This window comes from Thermothielavioides terrestris, chromosome 5, assembly GCF_000226115.1.
Source record: "Thermothielavioides terrestris NRRL 8126 chromosome 5, complete sequence".
Classification (NCBI taxonomy): domain Eukaryota; kingdom Fungi; phylum Ascomycota; class Sordariomycetes; order Sordariales; family Chaetomiaceae; genus Thermothielavioides; species Thermothielavioides terrestris.
In genome coordinates, this window is record NC_016461.1 from 1,558,044 (window position 1) to 1,581,542 (window position 23,499).

General features: G+C 58.0%; 6 protein-coding genes across 6 annotated transcripts; 5 read left to right on the top strand and 1 right to left on the bottom strand.

The window, feature by feature from the left end:
* Positions 1-480: 480 nt before the first annotated feature.
* THITE_2121333 (uncharacterized protein) lies at positions 481-1,979 on the top strand. The gene has a single exon (XM_003656504.1). It carries the CDS (start codon positions 689-691, stop codon positions 1,934-1,936), a length of 1,248 nt encoding a protein of 415 aa, XP_003656552.1. The 5' UTR covers positions 481-688; the 3' UTR covers positions 1,937-1,979.
* Positions 1,980-2,269: 290 nt separating this feature from the next.
* THITE_2081496 (uncharacterized protein) lies at positions 2,270-3,112 on the top strand. The gene has a single exon (XM_003656505.1). The coding sequence runs from the start codon at positions 2,364-2,366 to the stop codon at positions 3,057-3,059; it is 696 nt and encodes a 231-aa protein (XP_003656553.1). The 5' UTR covers positions 2,270-2,363; the 3' UTR covers positions 3,060-3,112.
* Positions 3,081-4,515, bottom strand: THITE_2156116 (uncharacterized protein; the record flags this gene model as incomplete). The annotated part of the gene is made up of 7 exons (XM_003656506.1): positions 3,081-3,528; positions 3,589-3,693; positions 3,757-3,845; positions 3,894-4,066; positions 4,124-4,168; positions 4,223-4,444; positions 4,502-4,515. 7 exons carry the CDS (start codon positions 4,513-4,515, stop codon positions 3,310-3,312), a joined length of 867 nt encoding a protein of 288 aa, XP_003656554.1. The 3' UTR covers positions 3,081-3,309.
* A 422-nt stretch (positions 4,516-4,937) lies between these two features.
* THITE_2121337 (SWD1-like protein) lies at positions 4,938-6,878 on the top strand. Its single transcript, XM_003656507.1, has 2 exons — positions 4,938-5,405; positions 5,478-6,878. Exons 1-2 carry the CDS (start codon positions 5,047-5,049, stop codon positions 6,520-6,522), a joined length of 1,404 nt encoding a protein of 467 aa, XP_003656555.1. The 5' UTR covers positions 4,938-5,046; the 3' UTR covers positions 6,523-6,878.
* A 540-nt stretch (positions 6,879-7,418) lies between these two features.
* On the top strand, positions 7,419-13,133 carry THITE_2121340 (uncharacterized protein). The gene is made up of 3 exons (XM_003656508.1): positions 7,419-7,960; positions 8,021-12,891; positions 12,955-13,133. Exons 1-3 carry the CDS (start codon positions 7,604-7,606, stop codon positions 12,980-12,982), a joined length of 5,256 nt encoding a protein of 1,751 aa, XP_003656556.1. The 5' UTR covers positions 7,419-7,603; the 3' UTR covers positions 12,983-13,133.
* Positions 13,134-21,794: 8,661 nt separating this feature from the next.
* THITE_2091721 (uncharacterized protein) lies at positions 21,795-23,057 on the top strand (the record flags this gene model as incomplete). Its single annotated transcript, XM_003656509.1, has 2 exons — positions 21,795-22,032; positions 22,975-23,057. 2 exons carry the CDS (start codon positions 21,795-21,797, stop codon positions 23,055-23,057), a joined length of 321 nt encoding a protein of 106 aa, XP_003656557.1.
* Positions 23,058-23,499: the final 442 nt, after the last annotated feature.

Below are 23,499 nucleotides of genomic sequence, written 5' to 3' on the forward strand. Positions count from 1 at the left end.
AAAGTTTCGCTTTATGGCAAGCCTGCTAGGGCCCTCGGAGTCAAGGATAGTCCCATCCGCCCTGCTCCCGATGCTCCCAGTCCGCGCCGGGCCTGGCTCAGCTGGGGCATTGCCAGAAGCGGCCGTTGGGGCCGTGCGCGCCGCGAGCTGGGTGAGTTGACCAGCTCCAGCTGGCGCCCTACGAGGATGGCGTTTGATGTGCACTGGCCGAAGGACGAGTTGGGGAGCGAGTGGTTCGAGAAGGTGTATACACGCCTGTATGTGCGGGTGAGGCAGTTTGTCACCGAGTACTTTGGGTATGGAGACGTGCCCGTGACTGGCACTGCCGATGATGCTCCTGAAAAGGGGTTTATCTGGCTGGAGGCGAGGTTCTCGGAACAACTCATGTGGTTTGTCGAGGAAGTTGCGATGCAAGACAACAATGCCGTGGGCGGCTGGGATGATTTGTTGGTGAAAAGGTTGTTGAGAGAATGCTTGGTAACGGGGGTAATCGGGAAGGTGCTGGAGACGTCTGTCTTTGACGACCTGCTTTTTGGGGCAGACAAGACGCAGAAGGACATGCTGGAAGCTCAAGACAAGTGCACCCTCGAACTGGAAGGTACGTGGTTCCCCTGGTGGATTATGGACGCTGAACTCACTCGATGCAGGTTATCAACGCACCCAACTGCGGTCTCATTGCGTTCGCACCATGCTCAGGGATGACGCCTTGACACCCGAGTTCTGGCCTTGCGTCGACCAGCTCGCAATGCAGTTGATGGTGCTGCTCCTGCCCCTTATTCGCCTGATGGACAAGTACTTCCCAGCCAGCCAGGCAAAACCAATGCGGGACATCTATCAAGCCCTACACGCGATTGTTGCCGAAGCGGCCTACTTGTCCATCGGCATCCGCTGGTCACGCAACATCTTCCGCTTCTCCTTGCCATACCCTGGAGAGCCGTGGGATATGGACCAAGAACAAGTCGACAATGCCGTCTACAACGCCTCCGAGGCCGCCAGGGACAAGGCCGATAAGATCGACGAGGAGCTATGGAAAGCAAAGCGAGAACCTCCACGGCAGCCGGGAGCAGTGGCGGGCTCCAATATTCCCATAATCGGGGGCCGAGCGGGGATGATGATCGCCGCCGTGAGGAACCGTCTCGAAGCGGTCATGAGGCGCGTCATAGGCCAGGGCCACGAAGAGGGCGTCAACGATGAAGAAGACGCCGCACACTTCCGGCCGTCGTCCCGCCTGGCCAAGGTGCAAATCATCCTGTGGCCAATGCTCCAGCGCTTCGCGGCAGTCGGTGAGATCGACCCAAAAACCGGCGCTGCCAACGGGGAGAACGTCACTACGATCTTCAAATCCCAGGTAGTATACTACTGCGGTTGGGCGGACGAGAGCGGCGGGAGCCAGAGTGAGCACTACCCGACTCTGGCCGACTGGGTGCACGAGAGCAAGCGAGAACGCATGTGGAAATCCCTGATGCGGTTGCGTTGGATAGCGTATGCCGCTGCGGTTTGGCTGCTCCTCGGCTTCCTATCACGGTACATCTCCGTTGTGGATGACATCTTGCAGATCGTCAGGCACGGGCTGGTAGGGCTGGCCAAGTACGTCGCGCGGGAAGCACTCCTGTTCGTCATGGAGGTGTTGATCACCGTCATCGCGATTGCCATTGGCATCGCCAAGATCGTCATGTTTTTGGCCTATGCCGTGAGGAACACACTTGGTCATCTGCTTGCACTGGCGGCTCGGTTGCTTTGGGGCGCTGTCGGCAGTATCGGAGGGGCGGCTGAGACGGCTGGCGTCGACCGAGCCGCTGGCTGGTATGATCCGGCATTCTCGTTGCCTGAACTCAGCTGGCAGTCGATGAGAGGCATGGCCAAGGCAGTTGCTGGAGAGGTGGTGTGGAAGACAGTAACCGTCCAGGTTCCGGCGGGGTATACCAGGACAGGGTAGTTGAACTCAGGTAGGAAGCGATTGCGAGTTTCATGACTTTCATACACTATGCGCGGCCACAATGGGTCATTCGCAATCAATGATGATCACACCTTTCCCATTTGTCCCGTCGTATTCAAACGGGCTATGACCCGAGTTTGGTCAGGTACGCAGGGTCTTGTTTGGAGTTGTCTTGGCTGTGGTGGAAATTAACACAGCGTGAAAGACGTATGTGACCCACATTACGGATTAACTACGGAATACGGAATACAGACCGGCAGAATTGCGTAACATCAATCAGTTACGGTGAGGGCATCCCAAATTTTTGTCGCGAATGGATTCACTTCGCGCTCTGTGTCTCCCTGCAAAGGTAGCCAGCATCCAACACCCATGAAGAAGCTCAGTTAACGCATGCCTTCTGGGTGACCCTCTACCGCCCAAGTTTGCGATGGACGCAGCCGCGCTCCTCAAATCCCAGGGGTGGCGGGGCAAAGGCTTCTCGCTCCATCCTACCGACAACAATATCGGACTCGCCAAGCCCCTCCTCCTGTCTCGCAACACCGACGGCCGTGGCATCGGCCAGAAGACGCACTACACCAGCGACCAATGGTGGCTGCACGCCTTCGACCAGAAGCTCAAGGGCCTTGACACGTCCAAGAAGGGCACCGTGGTGCAGACGGTCACGCAAGGCAAGCTGGATGTCATTGCGAGTACCCAGCCGAACGGGAAATACACGGGCGCGAGCGGGCTTTACGCATCATTCGTACGAGGCGGTATGCTGGAGGGCACCATTGAGGCCGGCACTGCGACGGGAGAATCTACCGACGCGACGCCCGTGAGCTCGGAGGACAGCGACGGGTCTGTCTCGAAGACGGAGAAGCAGAGCGATACCAGAGGCGAGAGAGAGGCGAGGAGAGCCGCGAGGCGTTTGCGCAAGGCAGAAAAGGCTGCGAGAAAAGCTGCCGAGGCGGAAGCGGCGCGGAGGGCTGCCGAGAAGGCTGCGAAAAAGGAGTTGAAGAAGGCGACAAGGGCCAACGAGACGAAGGAGCAAAGGCGCGCCAGGAGAGCGGAGAGGAGGGCACGGAAAGAGGCCAAAAGGAGGGAACGAGAAGGGGCGGCACCGCATAAGTCCGACCAGGGATGAAGAACTTGGCATTTGTGCTCTCTGGTACATTGCCCCCCTCGCTGCGAAAGCGGCACGACGGATCCAGATCGCCATCGCGCAGTGCGTGGGGCCTGCGGCTGCTAGAGTCGCCTGGACAACCGCGCTCGGCGATTCCAGCGCAATCTCCGCGTCATTCGTGGGAGCACTGGGTTTCGTGGCCGACTTGGAGCATGCTGCGGTCGTGGCAAGCCAAGCGTCAGGCGGCGGCGAGATACCCGCTGGGCCATTCTCAAGGCTCCTTCGGGATCTTGCCCGGCTTGTTGGATAGCAACCAGGGCCGGCGCTCCCAGAAATCCGGCTTGATAATGTCAACGTGTTCCACCACAATCCGGGCCTTCGATCGTCTTTTCTTGTCCTTTTCAGCCTGCGACTTGGACTGTTGAACCGGCTTTGCGAGACTGTCCGCTTCAACAGTAGGGTTATGTGTGCCTGGCTCCACCAGTTCGTACTTGTTCTCCTGTTCAGCCGCTGCCACGCAACCCGGGCGGGTGCAACCGTCGACACTTACATCCCTAAAAACGACGCTGCCCTTCTTGTAGATTTCAGGCTCGTTGTTGTAGTTGATACCGAACTCTGAGAACAGAATTTCATTCTTGTCAGAGGCAAGCGTTCCCTGTGTGTTGGGCTAGTCAGAAATGCGTTGCCCGGCCCGGTTTTTGAGTCCCGCGGTGCTTGCCTTCAGTCTCTCCTCAGCCTCGGTGGCCCCAATTCCGCCTTGTTGGATGAGCGCCCAGAATGTTGTGTTGTAGAGATTGTTGATATGACCTAGACCATTAGAAAAAGACCGAGTTGCAAGTTAGGATGCATACATACAGTCAACCTGTCTCCAACTCATGTAGTCCAGAAGATTCTCCACCGACGGGTAGCAGACCGCTCGGCCGTCGAAACTGGGCAATGGGGGGGATAACGGGCTGTTCGGGAAGTAAGTTGGCCAGAAGTGGACGTAGTATGCGGTGAAGGTCGACACTACTGTCGAGACCAGTTTGCTGCGCCAGTCAGGGGTCGATTTCAGAGCCGGCTCATCTCTCAGGGTGAGATCCTACCTGGAACGGCGGTCGAATAGGCTGCATGTCTTATGAAAGACAAAACTAGACTGGTGTCAGCAGAGTGCAGCCACTTGGAGGATCCCGGTCAACGCATGCCTGTATTCATCGCTAACTCCGTATGCAATGGTGATATCTGGGAGCTCGGTCATGACTGCCTTAGCGGCTGCGTTCATGAGTTCGAGAGCCCGCCTGTCATTGGGCTTCTCGAAGCGGTACTTGTTTGCAAACTTGGTGAAGCCTCGACCGTCGATCCTGATTACTATCCACGTGTTGGGTAGGAGCCTGTCGGGCTGTTCGAATTGCTTGACGTATTCGTACCTTGAGCCCGGACATCAGCCAGATGCGTCTGCGAGACGAATCCGAAGCACTGCGTACTGAGAGTTGGCCATCTTTAAGGTTCGGCTGAGCCCAACGGACGTCTGCCACTTGGGGACGTCTGCCACTTGGGGACGTCTGCCACTTGGGGACGTCTGCCACTTGGAGGGACGAGAGTCTCGTCGTCATAAAATGCGGTCCACTCCGAACCGTGAACCATCAGGTAAGGTCAGGTAGGGAAGGTTGTGCTGGAGGACAGGCCGCCCCACCTGCTGTGACAGGAAATGCAAGTAACGTGTAACTTCCGGGTGTGAAATGCGCAGTACTCCGTACGAACATGGTATGTAAGGTACATCGCTAGGTAGGTTACCTGACACCCATAACCCGACCTTAAGAGATCCGTAGATCTGCCGTTGAACCCCTGTCACCAGTGAGTTCGTTCTCCAGCTCACCCAACCCACTGGGGCGGACTCCGTGGGGCTCTCCACCAACCTTGCAGCAAGCCGCCAACAACGAACTGCAGATACCCCACTCAGTTTCCTGCCGCCGCGCTGGTGACGAGCAATCCTCCCAGAACAAGGAGTCTCGGCACATTGAGCGCGACAATGAACTTCCTCCTATCCGACGACTACCTCCTTCAAGATTACCCCGAAAATATTACCAACACTATCCGGTCAGGACACTCGACATGCGTGCGATTCAATCGCAAGGGCGACTTCTTGGCCTCGGGCCGCGTTGACGGCACTGTGGTCATCTGGGACTTGGAGACCATGGGAGTGGCGCGCAAACTTAGGGGCCATTCCAAGAACATAACATCACTAAGTTGGTCACGGTGCGGCCGCTATCTGCTCTCCGCCTGCCAGGGCTGGAAAGTCATTCTCTGGGATCTGCAGGACGGGAAAAGACACCGCGAGGTGCGCTTCCGCGCCCCGGTGTATGGGGCTGAGCTTCACCCGTGGCATCAGTTCGTTCCCCCGGTTTTCCCCTAATCATCGTTCCTAGAGAGGACGGGGTCCGCTGACGTGTGGGGCGGTAGCTACCAGTTTGCTGCGGCCCTCTTCGAGGACCAACCGATGCTCGTCGACATCACGGCTCCCGCCCCCGTGTGCTACGTTCTCCCCTCGGTGCCGAAACGACCCAACACCGATGCCGATGCAACGTTGAAGGAGAAGCAGGCCAAGGAGGATGCGAAACACATGACAACCGCCATCGTCTATACGGCGACAGGTGACCACCTCCTCGCCGGCACAACCAAGGGCCGCCTCAATATCATCGACGCGAGGACGCGTGAAATTATCTACTCAGAGAAGATAGCTAGCGGTGTCATCACAACTCTTCGTCTTACTGAGTCGGGCAAGGAGCTCCTGGTGAATGCCCAGGACCGCATAATAAGGACCTTCCGTGTGCCGAACCTGTCCGCAGCAGACCTTGATCCGGACACCATACAGTTACCCCTCGAGCACAAGTTTCAAGACGTGGTGAACAGGTTGTCGTGGAACCATGTAGCCTTCAGCGCCACGGGCGAGTACGTCGCAGCGTCGACCTACAACAACCACGAGCTCTACATCTGGGAACGCGGGCATGGCAGTTTGGTGCGCATGTTGGAGGGTCCGAAGGAGGAGCAGGGAGTCATTGAATGGCACCCACACCGCGCTCTGTTGGCCGCCTGCGGCCTTGAGACTGGCCGAATCAATATCTGGTCTGTCACGAGCCCTCAGCGATGGTCGGCCCTCGCGCCCGACTTCGTAGAGGTGGAAGAGAACGTCGAGTACATCGAAAGAGAGGACGAGTTTGACATCCACCCGCAGGAGGAGATCCAAAAGCGGCGCCTGGTTCAGGAAGATGAGGACGTCGATGTCCTGACGGTGGAAGACGGTGATGGGCTAGGCAACGGCATGGACACGTTTCGCATGCCGATCCTGTTCAACCTGGGCGAGTCGGACAGCGAAGAAGAATTCGTAAACGTATCGCTCGGGACGCTGCGGCGGAAGAGTCCTGGTGAGCAGGACGAGGATGAGATGACAGGCGAAGAGCGAGGGCCGGGGAGGAAACCGGGACGGGGACGGGCGAAGAAGAAATAATCAACATAATGACGGTGCCCCCTAGCGCAGCGGAGCCTTGTTGGAGCTCGCAGGGCAATGGAGACCTGGAAGTCTTTCAGGTTACGGAATAGCTCAGCTTGGAAATGTGATCGAGGAATGAGAACCGGATGGGTTGTGTAATCCGAGTCGCCTGGCATTGTTGTTGCAGCCGCTCCAATTCAGCTTGGCGTATACCATTAGGCTGCAATTGAGGTATTGTGCCGTAATTTAACGGCAATTACATACAATGCCAGGTCAGCGCTCAATCGTAGCCCTGAAATACTGATACATACAAAACAAAAGGGACGGAACCAAGCTGTACGAGCATCCCATTCACTGACTATTGTACACTATAGGGAGCTCTCGGGAGGTAACTGCCCTATTGTGCGCATTTCACGACGTTGCTTCCCACGGTCCATTGTAAGGTCACATTACTCTGCGGTACAAAGGAACAGATACAGGTAAGGTACGCAGTACTTTCGTAGTTCACGCTTTGGAGCGAAAAGTGGGTCCTCACAGAATCGGGTTTAGCCGTCTTTGCCTCTCCCGGGCGTTGCTTTGTCAGTTGAACTTTTTCAGGTCTAGGCTGCGCCATCTGCCTCCTTCCCCAAACCCACTCTCATCAACCGCCCGACCGACATCGCGAGTCGCGTCAAGGGTTTCCGAGTTCTTGTCGTCTGCCTTCCTCGACAAGCAAATCGAACGTGCTGATCGCGATCTTCGAGTTTTGCGATTTTTTTTTTTCCCCGCGTCACACCGAGACTGGAGCCGACCGGGTTCTGACGGTTCGCTGCTTCAGGCCTCTGGCCTGGGAAGCGCCGAGGAGGAGGCAACAACAGCATCGCGAACCGGCGCCACCAGAACTATCGCCATCGGGATTTCGGCGACGCTCTCAGTGCTTGTTCCTCGGTCATTTGCCGCGGTCTTCTCCTCGTCACCAAATTCCCGGCGCGCCCAAATACTGTGATTGCGACAATACGATCGACCCGCGCTTCGCGGTCCTTGCCGGTCGCCGTCCGTTTCGATCCGCCTCGCATCGCGATTTTCTTTTCAGCGGTCTTGCCTTTTTCCTTCCACAAAAATGGCGAATCTTATTTTTGCGCACTCCAGTGCGCCGATCCGCACGATCAAGGAGATCCAGTTTGGGCTCCTGTCCCCGGAGGAAATCAAGGGTATGAGCGTGTGCCATGTCCTCTATCCTGAGACGATGGATGAGACACGCACAAAGCCTCGCGATGGCGGTCTCAATGATCCTCTGCTCGGCTCGGTCGACAGACAGTTCAAGTGCAAGACTTGCACCGAGAACATGTCGGAGTGCCCTGGCCATTTTGGTCACATCGAGCTTGCCCGACCGGTCTATCATCCTGGTTTCATCAGGCGCACAAAGAAGTTGCTCGAAATCGTCTGCCACAACTGCAGCAGGGTGCTAGCGGATAGAGTTAGTGCATTCTACCCGCCTGGGTAGTCTTTGTTGCGGTTGATGCTGACGCTTGACCAGTCCGACCCGCAATATGCCGCCGCCATGCGCATCAGGGACCCCAAGGTCCGGTTCAAGCGGGTTTGGGACATCTGTAAGAGCAAGAGGCGCTGTGACAACGACCCTCCCAAGAATGCCGAAGATGGTGACTCCGCGGGAGGGCTTCTCGGCGGGCATGGAGGATGCGGCAATATTCAACCTGTCATTCGACAGCAGGCCCTCACTCTTTGGGGTCACTTCGAAACCAAGGATGAGGAAGGCGCCAAGAACAAGGAGAAGAAGATCATCACGCCGGAGATGGCCCTCAACATCTTCCGCCGCATGAGCGACCAGGAGATGGTGGACATCGGCCTCAACATCTCGCAAGCCCGACCCGAGTGGATGATCATCACCGTCCTGCCTGTTCCCCCACCGCCTGTTCGTCCGAGCATTTCCATGGATGGAACCGGAACGGGCTTGCGAAACGAGGACGACTTGACATATAAGCTCGGTGATATCATTCGCGCCAACGGCAACGTCCGACAGGCCATCGCAGAGGGGTCGCCTCAGCATATCATCACCGATTTTGAAAACCTACTCCAGTATCATGTCGCTACCTACATGGATAACGACATTGCTGGTCAGCCACAGGCATTGCAGAAGAGCGGACGCCCCGTCAAGGCCATCCGAGCCCGCCTCAAGGGGAAGGAGGGGCGGCTGCGAGGCAACTTGATGGGAAAGCGCGTCGACTTCTCGGCTCGTACTGTCATTACCGGCGATGCGAATATCTCCTTGGATGAGGTCGGCGTACCGCGCAGCATCGCCCGCACGTTGACATACCCCGAGACCGTGACGCCGTACAACATCGCCAAGCTTACTCAGTTCGTCCAGAACGGCCCGAATGAGCACCCGGGAGCAAGATTCATCATCCGATCTGATGGCACTCGGATTGACCTCCGCCACCATCGGCGTGCGACCGGCATTCAGCTCGAGTACGGTTGGAAAGTGGAGCGCCACCTGATTGATGGAGACTACATCATCTTCAACCGTCAACCGTCTCTCCACAAGGAGTCCATGATGGGTCACAGGGTGCGGGTCATGCCTTACTCGACCTTCCGGCTCAACCTGTCCGTCACTTCGCCTTACAACGCTGATTTCGACGGTGACGAGATGAACTTGCACGTCCCCCAGACCGAGGAGACGCGTGCCGAGGTCAAAGAGCTTTGCATGGTTCCCCTGAACATTGTCTCGCCGCAGAGGAACGGTCCTCTCATGGGCATCGTCCAGGACACCTTAGCTGGCGTGTACAAGCTCTGCCGGCGCGACGTGTTCCTTACCAAAGAGCAGGTGATGAACATCATGCTCTGGGTCCCTGATTGGGATGGCATTATTCCGCTCCCAGCGATCTTCAAGCCTCGGCCCCGATGGACCGGCAAGCAGATCATTAGCATGATCATCCCAAAGATCATCAACATCCACATGAACTCGGACCAGCCTGACAAAGACCATCCATTTAAGGATGATGGTCTTCTCATTCAGCAAGGAGAGCTCATGTTTGGCCTGCTGTCAAAAAAGAGCGTAGGCGCCACGGGAGGCGGAATTGTTCACCTGTGCTACAACGAGCTCGGACCCCAAGGGGCCATGGACTTCCTCAATGGCTGCCAGCGGGTGGTCAACTACTGGTTGCTGCACAATGGACACAGCATCGGCATCGGTGACACAATTCCTGATGCCAAGACTATCGAGCTGGTCCAGAAGCATATCGACGACGAGAAGGAGGAGGTCCGCCGGCTGACCCAGCAAGCCACCAACAATGAGCTTGAGCCGCTCCCCGGCATGAACATTCGAGAGACTTTTGAAAACAAGGTCTCCACGGCCCTCAACAAGGCCCGCGATAAAGCTGGTACCACCACCGAGAAGAGCCTGAAGGACCTCAACAATGCGGTGACAATGGCTCGTTCGGGTTCCAAGGGCTCTGCAATCAACATCTCGCAGATGACTGCCCTCGTCGGCCAGCAGATCGTGGAGGGCAAGCGTATCCCGTTCGGATTCAAGTACCGTACACTCCCTCATTTCACCAAAGACGACTATTCTCCCGAGGCTCGTGGCTTCGTTGAGAACTCGTATCTCCGTGGCTTGACTCCTTCTGAGTTCTTCTTCCACGCCATGGCTGGCAGAGAAGGATTGATCGATACCGCTGTTAAGACAGCCGAGACGGGCTACATCCAGCGCCGGCTTGTCAAGGCGCTCGAGGATGCAGAAGCGCACTATGACGGCACGGTCCGGAACTCGCTTGGTGACATCATTCAGTTCATCTACGGTGAAGACGGTCTGGATGGTGTCGCCATCGAGAAGCAGCGAGTGGATCACATGAATCTGTCGAACAAGCTCTTCGACAAGCGTTTCCGCCTGGATGTCATGGACGAAGAGAGCTCCGCTGCTGCTCTAGATGCTCTGGAATTCGGGAGGGAGATGGCTAGCGACCCGATGGTGCAGCAGCTTCTGGACCAAGAGTACGAGCAGCTGCTGGCTGATCGCAAGCTTTTGCGGGAGATCAACCGCCGCAAACGGGGTGAAGACAACATGCAGCTCCCGCTCAACGTGGCTCGCATCATCGAGACGGCGAAGAAGCTCTTCAAGGTTGATGACTCTCACCGCAGCGATCTTACGCCCAAGGACGTTATCCCCGCCGTCCGAGCCTTGCTTGACCGGCTGGTTGTTGTCCGCGGCACCGATGCGATCTCGAAGGAGGCCGATTACAATGCGACACTCTTGTTCAAGATTCAACTGCGGTCCCGCCTGGCTTTCAAGCGGCTCGCAGTCGAGCAGAGGATCAACAAGCTAGCCTTTGAACACATCCTGGGCGAGTTGGAGAACCGGTGGTCGCGCTCGATGGTCGCCCCTGGCGAGATGGTTGGCGTGCTGGCTGCTCAGTCCATCGGAGAACCGGCGACGCAAATGACCCTCAACACATTCCACTTCGCTGGTGTCTCGTCCAAGAACGTCACCCTGGGTGTCCCACGTCTCAAGGAGATCCTCAACGTCGCCAAGGACATCAAGACTCCCTCCATGGTTGTCTACCTGGACTCGGAGAACGCGACACAGGAGGATGCCAAGAGGCTTCGTAACGCCGTTGAACATACCAGCCTTCGTTCCGTCACGGCCGTAACGGAGATCTACTATGATCCGGACATCACATCCACAAACATCCCCGAGGATTTCGATATGGTTGAATCCTACTTCCTGATCCCGGACTCGTCGGACCAGGATTCGATCGAAAACCAATCGCGTTGGATTCTGAGGCTCACTCTTGACCGACAGAAAATGCTCGATAAAGGCCTCCGAGTGGAAGACGTTGCGCAGCGCATCAAGGAGGAGTACAGGAAAGACGTGGCGGTCATCTTCAGTGACAACAATGCGGAAGAGATGGTCATCCGGATACGCGTCATCCGCCAAGACGACGATAAGGACGAGGACGGTAATAAGATCATTGAGGATGATGTGATGCTCAAGCGACTCGAGAAGCATCTCCTCGACCACTGCACTCTGCGCGGCGTCGTCGGTATCGAGCGTGCCTTCTTGAACAAGGGCACCAAGCTGGTCGAGAGGGCGGATGGATCGCAGGTGGCCAACAAGGATGCTCCGGAATGCATGGAGTGGTACCTCGATACGCAGGGCACGGCCTTGAGGGAGGTCCTGACCATCGAGGGGGTCGACACGAAGCGAACGTCAACAAACGATCTGTATCAGATTGTGGACGTGTTCGGTATCGAGGCAGCTCGGGCGGCTCTGCTGCAGGAGTTGACCCAGGTGCTCGCTTTCGACGGTTCGTATGTCAACCATCGGCACTTGGCGCTTCTGGTCGACGTCATGACCTACCGTGGCAGCATCGCCGCCGTGACGCGCCACGGCATCAACCGCGCTGACACGGGTGCTCTGATGCGCTGCTCGTTCGAAGAGACGGTCGAGATTCTGCTCGAGGCTGCTGCCGTCGGTGAGCTGGATGACTGCCGGGGCATTTCGGAGAACGTCATGCTGGGCCAGATGGCGCCCATGGGGACCGGTCACTTCGATGTTCTTCTCGATCCCAAGATGTTGGAGACGGTCATTTCGGACAACTCGCGCATGGGCTTGATGCCTGGCATGACCATCAAGGGATCCCAGCTTGAGGGCGCAGCAACCCCCTACGATACTGGCTCGCCGATGGCGGACAACGGCTATCTGGGCAGCTACTCGCCGACCATGGGTAACTTCTCGCCCATACAGGGCGGAGGATCGGACAGCCCGAGCGGTTTCGGGACCGAGTACGGGGGCGGCTTCGGCTCGAGCACCGTCAACCCTTACTCGACGAGCCCGCGCGCGACCAGCCCCTTCTCCACGTCACCCACTTCGCCGTTTGGCTATGGCGGGTACTCGCCTTCGTCACCAGCTGGTTACTCGCCCACTTCGCCCCTCATCGACGCTGGAGGCCGTTACGCATCGAGCCCGCAGTTCAGCCCCTCGTCTCCATCGTTCTCACCAACGTCACCGATGCTGCGGCCTGGCAGCCCGACCAGCCCGAACTACAGCCCGACGTCGCCCAGCTACTCTCCGGCGTCGCCCGCAGCGACCAGGCATTACTCCCCGACGTCGCCGGCGCAGTTCAACTCGCCGACGTCTCCGTCGTACTCTCCAACGAGTCCGAGCTACAGCCCGGCGTCACCCAATCTGCATGCCACCTCGCCGTCATACTCGCCGGCGTCGCCCACTTGGTCTCCTACATCTCCGGATGCCTACTCACCGACGAGCCCGTCGTTCCAGCGGTCCCCGGGCCAGCAGATGTCGCCGACCAGCCCTGGCTACTCGCCCACGTCGCCCTCATTTTCACCAAGGACTCCGGGCCGCGGCCCTGCCGGAGGCAATGGTGACCAGTAGTAAGTCGTCTGGTGGCGTGCCCCAGATGATCGACCACTCTGCTAACGTCCTTGCAACTACAGCTCACCCACTTCTCCGACCAACGACTGATCCGGTTCCTTGTGAGTCACGGGCGACTCTCGTTGCATGCAGGGTGCTGGCTGCTCTGCATGGATGCCACGGGATCTCCCGGGGCATCCGCAGGTTGTTATTGGGGGTATATATTTGGACCGAGCTGCCTATTTCTGCCCCATTTCCTTATCATGTGATAGAACACCCCCTATTTCCCCCAACAGAGGATGACACTGCCAAAACACAGCCCCGCCCCTTCCCTTTTAGATATGCATTTCTGATTCGCACCCTCGCGGATGGCCCCCGGCTCTACTAAGGAAGATGCGCGGCACCAGATTGGTTACGGCCGGAAGAGCCATTGCCGCGGCGTGAAATTGGTGGAAAGGCTTGGCGGCCTGGTGATGAGTGTGGGGGCAGACAGACGGATGGAAGGACCTGGCGAAGGGCAGGGAGGGGCGCGGTTGTAATGATTTGTACAGTACATACAGGCAGCATCGGGCAAGCTAGCCGGTGGAGCAAGTGTTGGCTCCGGCATGCTTCTTTTTTTTCCCCTCGGTCAAGGGTTGCCTTGCACCTGGAGCAGCTGAGTGGATGAATGGGAAAATGATCTCATACCGAGAAGGAGCTCACTTGTTGGGAGAATGTGAATGCTTGGTTGGTGGCGGCACTCTCGCAGAAGACCCCCCTTTTCTCCTCCTTCGGCTGGTCTCGCCACAGCTTAGCGTGTCACTCGGGTCCTGAAGGGGAGGGTGACATGGGTGTGCGGCTTGAATTGGTGATGGGCCTATTGACCGAGTCGAGTTGGTGTTGGTCCTTGGACGGGGGTGTTCCCATTCCATCTTCGGTGGTCAGTGGCACCTTGTCCAACAGTGGCTGGGCTGCAGGTGAACGCCGCCCCGGGGTGGCCCTGGCACAGCACGACTGGGTCATGATCTGGAACGTCCGTGTCGTCGTCATCGGCAGGGTGACCGCCGGCAGGGCTACATGCTTCTCCGTCTGTCCTGGTTGTTGGCTGGGCTGCCTTGGCGGAGGCAACGAAAGGGAGGGGTACATCGGGCAGGCGCCGAGTTGGTAGGCTCGGGACCGAGGGGTTTATCCTCCCTTTTCCTTGCGGTTAGAAGAAAGGGGGGGGAAAGGGGGTAGCCTGCTACAGGCAGTGCAGACAACCCTTGGTCGGTCTGGGTTGGTGGTGCTGGCGATGGTACAGGCATGACTCGTGGCTACGGTCGTGGCTACGGCTACCCCCGCTACCCTGTATACGGTGACTGCGCCCACGCCTGGTCTTCTTGGCTATACTCATTTCCGCGGTGGGCCGAGTCTTTGCTGTGGCAGAGAAGAAGCAGGGCAAGCTGGGGGGTGGGGAAGCCGATGGGGACGGAGAAGTCCAGGGGCTGCTTGAAACGGGCTTACGGACGGCCGGGCATGTACAACGGGAGTAAGAGTGCGGGCGCACGAGCGGACTGAGGCGATGATCAGTCTTGTGAGGCGACCAGACGGCAAGGTACTCGTTGGGCACTACTTGGGCACCTACAGACCCGTTCCTTTGATCCCCGCAAGACGCATCGAGATCTGAAGTCTCTGCTCGTCTAGATACTGTGACTATGAGTCGCGTGCTCACCATCAGAAACCTTGGCGGATCATTCCACCGGGGTGGCTGGTCGTCAACCTGAGCTGGTTGATCGCCTTGCGAGCTTGATCCTCGTCCACGAAACAGTCTCTGGCATTTTGGGCCGAAACAAGACTTCTCCGTTTGTGCGTACACGTAGATTGACCGAGGGGGAGTCATCGCGCGCACACGGGGGTCTCGAGAGCAGTGGCCCGAGCGGGGCTCAGCCTCGGGTTGTCACGGTGGCCGCATAGAGACAGACCTAGTTCGCTGCCCACAGCCTCGTTTTGGAAGGCTGACGGAAACTGCAAGGGAGCAGTGAGGCAAAAATTTACGTACGGGCTGGTCATTGTCGGCGATGTCCGCTAAAACTTGGGTTGTAGTGCGTCTTCACTTTCGGACGACTCCGTAGGTGGTTTATACTCTACTTGGGGTTCAGGTGAGTGTTAGATGCTGCTAGTGTTGGTATTTCCGCCCTGTGTTGTTCATCCGATGACTTTGAAACCTTGGCAGCCCGTGAGCAGGCCGCAGCGGTATCATTGGGAAGGCTTCGGCAGTTAAGTTAGTGGCAGATCTGTAACTGATGTGTAAAGTTACCAAGTTTTGTATGTCCATATGTTAACAACCCTTATTAACGCCTACATCGAAGATACGGAGCGGACACGGAATCAAGACATTGAAATGCATTGCATTGCAGCTGAGTTGTGTTCTCTGCCAAGAAACAAGTTACGTTAATGTCTTAACAATCCAGCAACACTTCGCGTCATTCCAACACTTGGTAACTTTCGGTACTCTCACCGTCAGCCAGGGCTCACTGCGCACGAGCCAAGTTTACCAGAGCGCCGGGTCGAGCAACTTTGCCAGAAATATTCGGCATAACTTACCCACAAGTCCACTGCCGCCTGGCTGTCTCGCCATTGCTTGGCCGGCATCGTGACTGAGGCGAGATCTTCCAAGGAACAGCACCGAACTCTTTCACATAGTACGGAATGCAACTTTGTATCCCGAAATTGAGCGATCGCAAAACATTCGGCCCACCCAGTCGCCCATCCCTGGCATGTCGTGGCATGGCACTCCTTTTCGCCTCGGACACGGTGTCCATGTACTGTTACCAGCCCCATCCGCCAGAGTACATCGACTTTGGGTCCCCCAGCGATTCTCTTTATCTCCAATGGAGCTCAAGGTAGGTAAGCAGGAACGATGTTTGTCCCAGGTGCCAGGCGGGAACTCTTCCGGCGGATGATGTTCTGTTGGTGATGCAATCTCCACAGCGGCATGAGAGAGCAATAGATGCGAGCGCCATTTACGCAAGAGGCTCGCGCCCCCCAGAGTCCCGTCTTCCCGAGACCTCAAGCAATGAGGACGGCAGGCGGCTGGTCTCGCCACGAGGCGATCGCACCCTGACCCACGAGCGGCGTGCATCTCCCATGCGGAAGCATGGGGTTGTTGGTCGATTCTTGCTTTCTCTGTGGCCCGATGGGTTGCCGTGCCAGCAGATCGCCCCCTGCCACTCGCGCTTAGCAATCGGGGCCCGCCAGGCGGCAATCTCCCTTTCGATCCAGTCATGTCCCTGTGGCCACCGGATCGGTCTGCACGTTGGTCCGGGATGGTGTAGGGTGGTGGGAGATCATTGGCGATTTCCAGATATGACCTTAGCTTGTTGGTGCAAGGCACCTACAGCGACAGTGGGCAGGCATGGGCGGGAGAGACGCAGACGCGAGAGCCAGGGTGGGGAGCCTTGAGGCTCTGTCAGCAGCTCGGGTCAGGGTTCGGCTGAGGTGTCCGGGGGAACCGCATGTGGCTCGTACCGCATCTTGAGGTAGTACCTAGGTACATACCTACCTAATACACAGCAAGGCACCTAAAGCCGGCGAAAGAACAGGATTGCCGGAGCGAGCAGGACACAGGACACAGGCCGACGGGAAGCTGCTGCTCCCCTGCCGGGGTTGTTACCTTACGCTTTGACATAGACCTTCAGGCCGGATGATTGGCGTAGTGTATGCGAGCCGCCCTTCACCTATTTTCCTCTCTCGGCACGACGATGTGATTCGGGCCCTCTCTTGCGCCGAACATTACGCCATCTAACGGAGCCCAGCTGTGGCATCCAAGCTTAGGAAGCCGAGGGGTCATCGGGAGCCTAGAATCGTCTCTTTTCCTCCGAGCCCGAAGCCACACGGTGTGAACGTGCGGGGCAGGAGTCGATGGTGTACCGAGTACGCAACACTCTATCTCAAAGTCATTGGGATCCGACTTTTGAGCTGCTTAGCCTCATGTTACACCGGTAGGTTCGGGTGTCGGGCGAGATGACGACGAGCCAATGCTCCAGCAGGAAATGTGACTGAGCGAACTGGGAGACCCAACGTCAACCGCGAACAGCGAGATAATTTGTGGTATAGAAAGGCGCATTCTAAGCGGCAAGTTCCAGTTTGTGGTCTGACGGGCACGGAGGAAGCCAGTTGGGATCGAGTGTAAGTAAGGTACCGATGCGGAAGTCCCTGACGCACACTCCATTATTCCGGAATGTACCGCAGGACACAACGGAGGACAGAAGACGCGCGAGCCCCACATGTGGAACCGCCATCTACCCCTGCCGCCCCCACACTTCCGGATTTCTGCCTGCCGCCGCTGGAGCATGGTTCCCATTGGCAGAGGGTGCGACTGTAAGCGCGATGCAGACGCTGCGTCGTAGCACAATGCAGGGAGCATATGGGTCCATGACAGCATCTGCAAAGTCCACGACATCTGGTCACATTTGGCGGCGCCAGACATCGGTCAGTCCGGCAAGCTGTGTCGCGAAGCCTTGCATCTTGCCTGCCTAAGGTAGGTTAAGGAGGTAGGTATTCTGCCGGACCGGCGCGAAGTTGCTCTTGCCTCTTCCTACCTCCGGCATGTCGCTTCTCGTATTCCCGTCAACGCAGCCGCCCCCCGTTCCCATGTTTGGGCTAGCCGGCTTGCGTGTTGGCGGTCGTCGTCCATTCGAGACTCGGAGGTGCTGCAGCCTCTGGGTGTCTGATATACGACCGACGAAGGAAGGTTGGTTTGGGCCAAGGAGGCGGCGCCAGCCTAACGGCGGACCTGAACGGGCCAAACCGAGCCAAGTAGGTCCAACATCAACTGAGCAGCGGGCAGGCCCTCCTAGCACATGCGCTTCAAGATTGATTTAAGTGCGGTTAATTACTCGGTGAGGAGAGTCGTCCTGGCTCCCCAGATGGACCGTTGATGTTTACTTACACAGTATTACCGTAGGTGCAAATGCACGGATCCGTACTGTAGTGACATCGGGCGGTGATAAGCGTCCAGGATGCAATCCTTCCCGCTTTGGCTGCTGGGGGCTTGCGCACGGACCATAAGGGAAATGTCTCTTTTCACAGAGGTACCAAAGCCTTGCCAGGGGGGTTCCCTGCCTTACTGCACGCCTCCTCCACGATCCAGCTCATGTGACGAGGCGCTGCTGCATCTCCCCGCTGCCATGTTTTGCGACGCAACGGCCCGGAACGCTGAGTCCAGGGCTAGTTACGGAATGCAAGTCAGTTAACCGCGTAATGTGAAAGCAGCCCGTCGCCAGCGCATACGGCCATGCCACGAAGAAAAGGAAAGGAAAATGAAGAAAAAGAAAACTCCACTTATTGTGCGTAAAAGGTCAAGAAAAATGAGAGAACGGAAACCGGAGAGACAAAAACTTGAGACCAGCGCACGAGGACTTTGTCCCCGCGACGGCGTCGAAGATGTTACGGCCCGCTTCTTTGCGCGTCCTCCACCGGGACTTGCTGGGCCGACCGGTTGTCGAGCAATGAGCGAGTACCTTCAAAAACCCCTCCACCTTCCGGCCTACATACAGCACTGTGCAAGTCCTTTTCTGTGGTCCACCGACCACTGTCAATCGGTCCATCCTTCGCCTGACGGGCGAGACCCGGTTCTTAACCGTCCTGCCCGAGTGGCTTGAGGCTACGGCCCAATCGCGTCGAGTCAACCTGGATAGCCAAGGCATTGCGACTGATCATGCGTGCCTCTGAAACGCGTAGTCGTAGTACCGGACAAGATCGGGGAGTGAGGCAAAGGACTTTTCTCAAAAAGCTATGTAGGAAAAAAAATTCAACAACCAAGAAGAGTAGGCAGTTCCGTCCCCAATACAAACACACAAGCACGCAGATGTACAACAACTGCTGTCAAGCCAAATTGCGAAGTAGGAAAGCAGTGGTTCGCGAGAGCCCGGCTCAACAGCGTCCCACAAAACCCGATAGCAACCAAGTCTCTTCTCCGGGCCCCTTTCCACCCCCAAGCCCCAAGGCGTAGCAAGCCGCCCCGCACAGGCTTGTAGGGTGTCAAGGGGACTCGAGTTGTACCAACGCGACAAAACCCGGCCACCGGCACCATGTGGAACTTCAGAATCCGCCCTACGGCCTTTAATGTTCTCAGGGCTCGTTGTCGCCGTGTGGATGGACCGCTCGTCTAGCCGCGCGTTCCGCAGAGTCGGGGAAGAGAAGTGGCGGAACACAGAGCCTGGACCGGATTAGTTAGAACGGAGTTTTTCTCCCAAATAACTTGAGGTAACGAGATTTCCGTGAGGTGGAGGAGGGAGGGGGGGGAAGGTGTGATCTTCAGGGTAGTGTAACATACCAGAGAGAGCCGTCGTTTCTCTGCGCCTGCGCGCCGTGGCCTAGTGATGCCGGCTGCAGAGTCCGTCGTGCCAGTCTTCCTGGGTTTGGATGCCGCCGTGGCAGCCGCCGCCGGCCGCTTTGCACTCGGCCGAGTGGACGTACTCGAACCCGTCGTAGTGGCCGCAGTCGCGGTAGCGGAACCTCAAGAGGGTGCACATCGTGGGCAGGCGAGGGCTGCGCGGTGTGTGTGGTGTTCAATAGTAGATAAGACAGAAGCGCTGGGAGGCGAGGGCGCGAAGCGAGCAGAGGAGAAGGGCGATGGCGATCAGACGAAGAGAGGATGGTGATGGGCTCTTTGCAAACGGGTTCGGGGAGGAACACGACGGCTCGCTTTATAGACGGGCGCTGCTGGGGACGAGGACGGAGTGCCTCCACCGGTGCATACTTTCGACATCGCTCGCCGTCTTCGCTAGATCCTCGCGGAGGCAGCGTCGGCCCCGCTGCTCTCCGTGATGACTCCTTGGTCAATGTCTGTTGGTAGCTGCCTCTCCGCTGGGCATAGGGCGAGACAAGACAGACTTGCATTGGCGCGGAGCGGTTGGTTGACGGATGTGTGACGGTCGCGCCAGAGCACTTCTTTCTGTCAGGGGGATGTAACGATCCCACCCCTCTGAGGAGATGTACAAGTGTGTATCCCGTGCTCGGGGGGGACCTACCGGCTCACCCAGCTGCGAGCCCGGGAGAGGCCACCAGGTAGGTGTGGGTCGATGCGGGAGCGGCAAGTGGCAAAGGGGGGGAACGGGGAAAGAGGATATGCAGGAGAAAGACGGAGCTGGGCCTATCACGTCTCTAGAGTACTCACCTCCACGGCCCGGTGCGGGTTGACCGGCGACAGGAGAGCCCACACCGGTACGTACAATACAAATATCCACCCAATGGCCAGCGAGACCCGGGGCGTAGGAGAAGAAAAAAAACAAGAGCGGGAGGGCAATGCCCTTGTGTCTGCCGGGGATAGGAGGCGCAAGTGATTTCGGCAATGGCGTACCCTGCGCCGCGATGATGCTGACCTTCATCTTAGCTGTGGGGGAACGGCATTCGAACAACGGCCACTGAATCGATCTGGCCATGCCGTGTTATGGCCCCTTCGGGCTGTTGGGTGGCCGAGCAGGGTAACCTGATGCGCTTGCCAAGACCCCCGGGGGCAACGGCACACATGAGATAGCGGATAACTAGGCAGGGGCGGTGTTTTCCGCAGCAGTTCGTCAAGAACCTTGCAGAAAATAATGCAGAAAGCTAGGTAAGGTACCTAGGTAGACGGTTACCTTAGGCTGCCCAGGCGAGGCGTAGGACGGATAGAAGCAAGGTGCCGCCTGTGGGAGTCGACAGGCGAGCAGGGAGACTTTCCCGTCACGGACCGTACAGCAGCCGCTAACTTCGAGGCCGGTATGTGCCCAACTCAACAGAACCAGGGCGATACTGTCTCCATCCCGCTTGTGCGGAAGCAGGACAAGCAGCCTAGAGGAGGCGCGCCCATCCGGGTCCTCGCGATCAGTTGGTTGGCAGCGGGAAAGGGAAGGACGGGGGACGGGGGTAGCGCAAGCACTGTCAAGGGTAAAGCAAGGAGGGAAGGGCATGCACCAACTCATCCGGGCCCAGCGTCGACGAACAACCTGTGATCCAGAACAAGATTCGCTCCCGAGCGCACCGCGCCTCGCGAGGCGCAGACGTACGTGCTAGGTGAGGCTGATGGTATGGTTGCATACCAGCGGCCAGTACCCTCGCATCAGGGACTCACCTCTCAAGAAAGGCCGGCACGGACTCGAGACAGCCCGTGGGAACAGAGAGCATTCCACAGCCATGTCGGCAGGTGCGAGTGACCCCGGCATTGTTCGGGCTCGACGCGACATAACGGCGATGGAGCACGCGGGATGTGAGTCGAGTCGAGTCGACGACAGCGAGACCACGAGGAGCCACAAAGCGGTGACGGCCACAAGAGGCAGTAAGACGATGTCAGGACCTGGGCTGCAAGAGGCCTGGTACCCTCGCGCAAAGCCCTCGGCGCCCGAGTCCTGCCATCAGCTGGTGATGTCCATGTTGCTCGGGCACTCAGTAGTTATGCGACGACGGAGCATACAAGGGCTGTGGAAGATGGAAGTTTCCAGGAAACGTTCAACGGCTTGTGCGTGGCCTGGGAACTCGCCTGAGCCATCAACCATCCCTTGCTTTGAAGCTTCTTGGAGCCGCGGGTCGGCCAATCATCGCTCGGCCTCTCCAATGGGTTACGGAGTTTGGCTTGCTCGATGCCTGCCTGGTAAACTGCGGCCCCACCAGACGCATGGCACGCAGCTGCAGTTGACTCCACATCTTCACCAGTGTAGTTAGTGTAGCGGGTCCTGGTCCTTGCAGGCTGGGCGGTGCTGGGCCACCGGCTCCTGCTCCCGTTGCAGCACATCCAGGCCAACAAAACAATGTCCGGGGCCGGGCGCCAAATGCTTCGGGATGTTCGATCTTCGTCTCTTTTTCTTGAAGATGACGTCGCCCAACCTGGCAATTGCTTGCGAGCTTGCGGACTCGCGCGACTTGTTAGGTATCTGCCTTGTCGCTTGGCTGGGCGGGACGCCGTTGAGTAATTCCTTGGTTTACCAGAATGCCTCGTGCGGCCCATCCTGCGGCCAACTACATGTCCATCTTTGCCGGGTGCGTGCCGCGCCCTGGCCGGGCCGGGTTTTCTGGCCGGTGCCTCGGCACAGCCCTGCTCTCATTTTCTGGCCAGGGCAACGGAGACCCCCGAGTCACCTCAACCTCAAACTTGCCGCAAGCCGTCACCGGCACCGCCGCCCGCCATCTCGCCGTGTTCTTCTGCCTTCTCGAAGCCGCGGATGCCGGTCAGGACAGTGCAACCCCTTTGGGTTGTGACCCGCCCTTCAGAGACTCCCTGTCTAAGCATCGCGGCACGCCGTCTATCTGTCACTTTCCGTCTCTCTCTCTCTCCCCCCCTCTCTCTTTCCCCGTATACACAGAGACATCCCTCTCACCAGGCCAGGATTGACGGTGTCAGCAACACAAGTCGACTCATGACCTGAAGGCTCGACTTGCCGGGCCTCGGCTGTCCTTCGCTCTATCGCCGGGACGAGGGGTTGCTGCAGTGAAAATAAGATGGCACGGTGGCCCTGAGCGGCAACAAGAGAACAACCCTCTGGGCTTGAAGCCAACTCACCCGAGGCTCGCGGTACATGTTTTCGCCGGGTGTTTCGTGCCCTCCCTCGGGGCTTTTTTTTTTTTTTTTTGGCTGGTTGTGCGACGTGATGTAGGAGTCCTCCCACTCAACGCCGGCGGTGGTGGACAACCCAACGACCAGCACGCGTGCCTCGCATTGCATCCATCTCCATCTGCAGCTAAACGCGACAGTCTGCGGTTACCTTACATTGCGCCCCTGCGAAGCTGGTCTCGGCGCGGCTCCCAACGACACAACTTGGGGAACGGGATGCACTGGATGGTAACCCCCCTTGCAGTGACGACACGCACTACCAAGCCAAACACAGATATCACAGACGAGTGGAGGCGGGCCCGAGATGGTCTTCGATGTTGGGTCGCGAATATGCGAGCTTTAGTCGCGACTTTGCTGTGACTGTGGCCACAATTGCGGGTGTCTGCCAATCAGGGCAGGATTTAAGCGCCAGACGCCCGGTAAGTACTTCCAAACGCCGCTCGGCGACGATGACCCCAACCCATCGCGTTGTTGGCCAGGCCAGGCTTTGGTGCTCTCCCTTGCACTCGGCTGTTCTTTCGCTGATCGCCCTCCAGCAATCTCCTTCATCCTGCCGCAGAAAAGGCCGGCTCGCTCGTCGAGCAAATCCGCTGCGGTCCCGGCCTGCTCTCCGAGCAGTCCAACAGGCTTGTTCTGCTTTGAAGTCTGGCGCTTTGCTTTCCCGTCACGCCCGTACACGGCTTGGCATATGACACCTCCCGCCTGCACGTCTGCTGGAAGGGTCTAACCACACCTGCAAGCACGGCTGGAGAAACCCCCCGAACTGTGCCTGTTCACGAGATATGCAAACGCAAAAGCCCCGGTCCGATTGGCAGGGAGTAGCCGGAGTTGACATCCGTTGGAGTCGTGCCGGCCGCGCTGCAACCCAGCAGCGTTCTTCCTCTCTCCCTTCCTCTTCCTCTCCCACCCCCTCGGCCCCGGCATATGGCGTCGATATCACCAACTGCAGCCCCGCCCCATGGACAGCGATCACGGGCCTCCGTCGGTTGGAATCGATGTCCTGGCTTAATGAAGAGCCCGCTCTGCGTTCGGCCCTTGTTCTCCGCAGGTCCTCCGCCGTGTCATGTTGAGGAAGACTGGCACC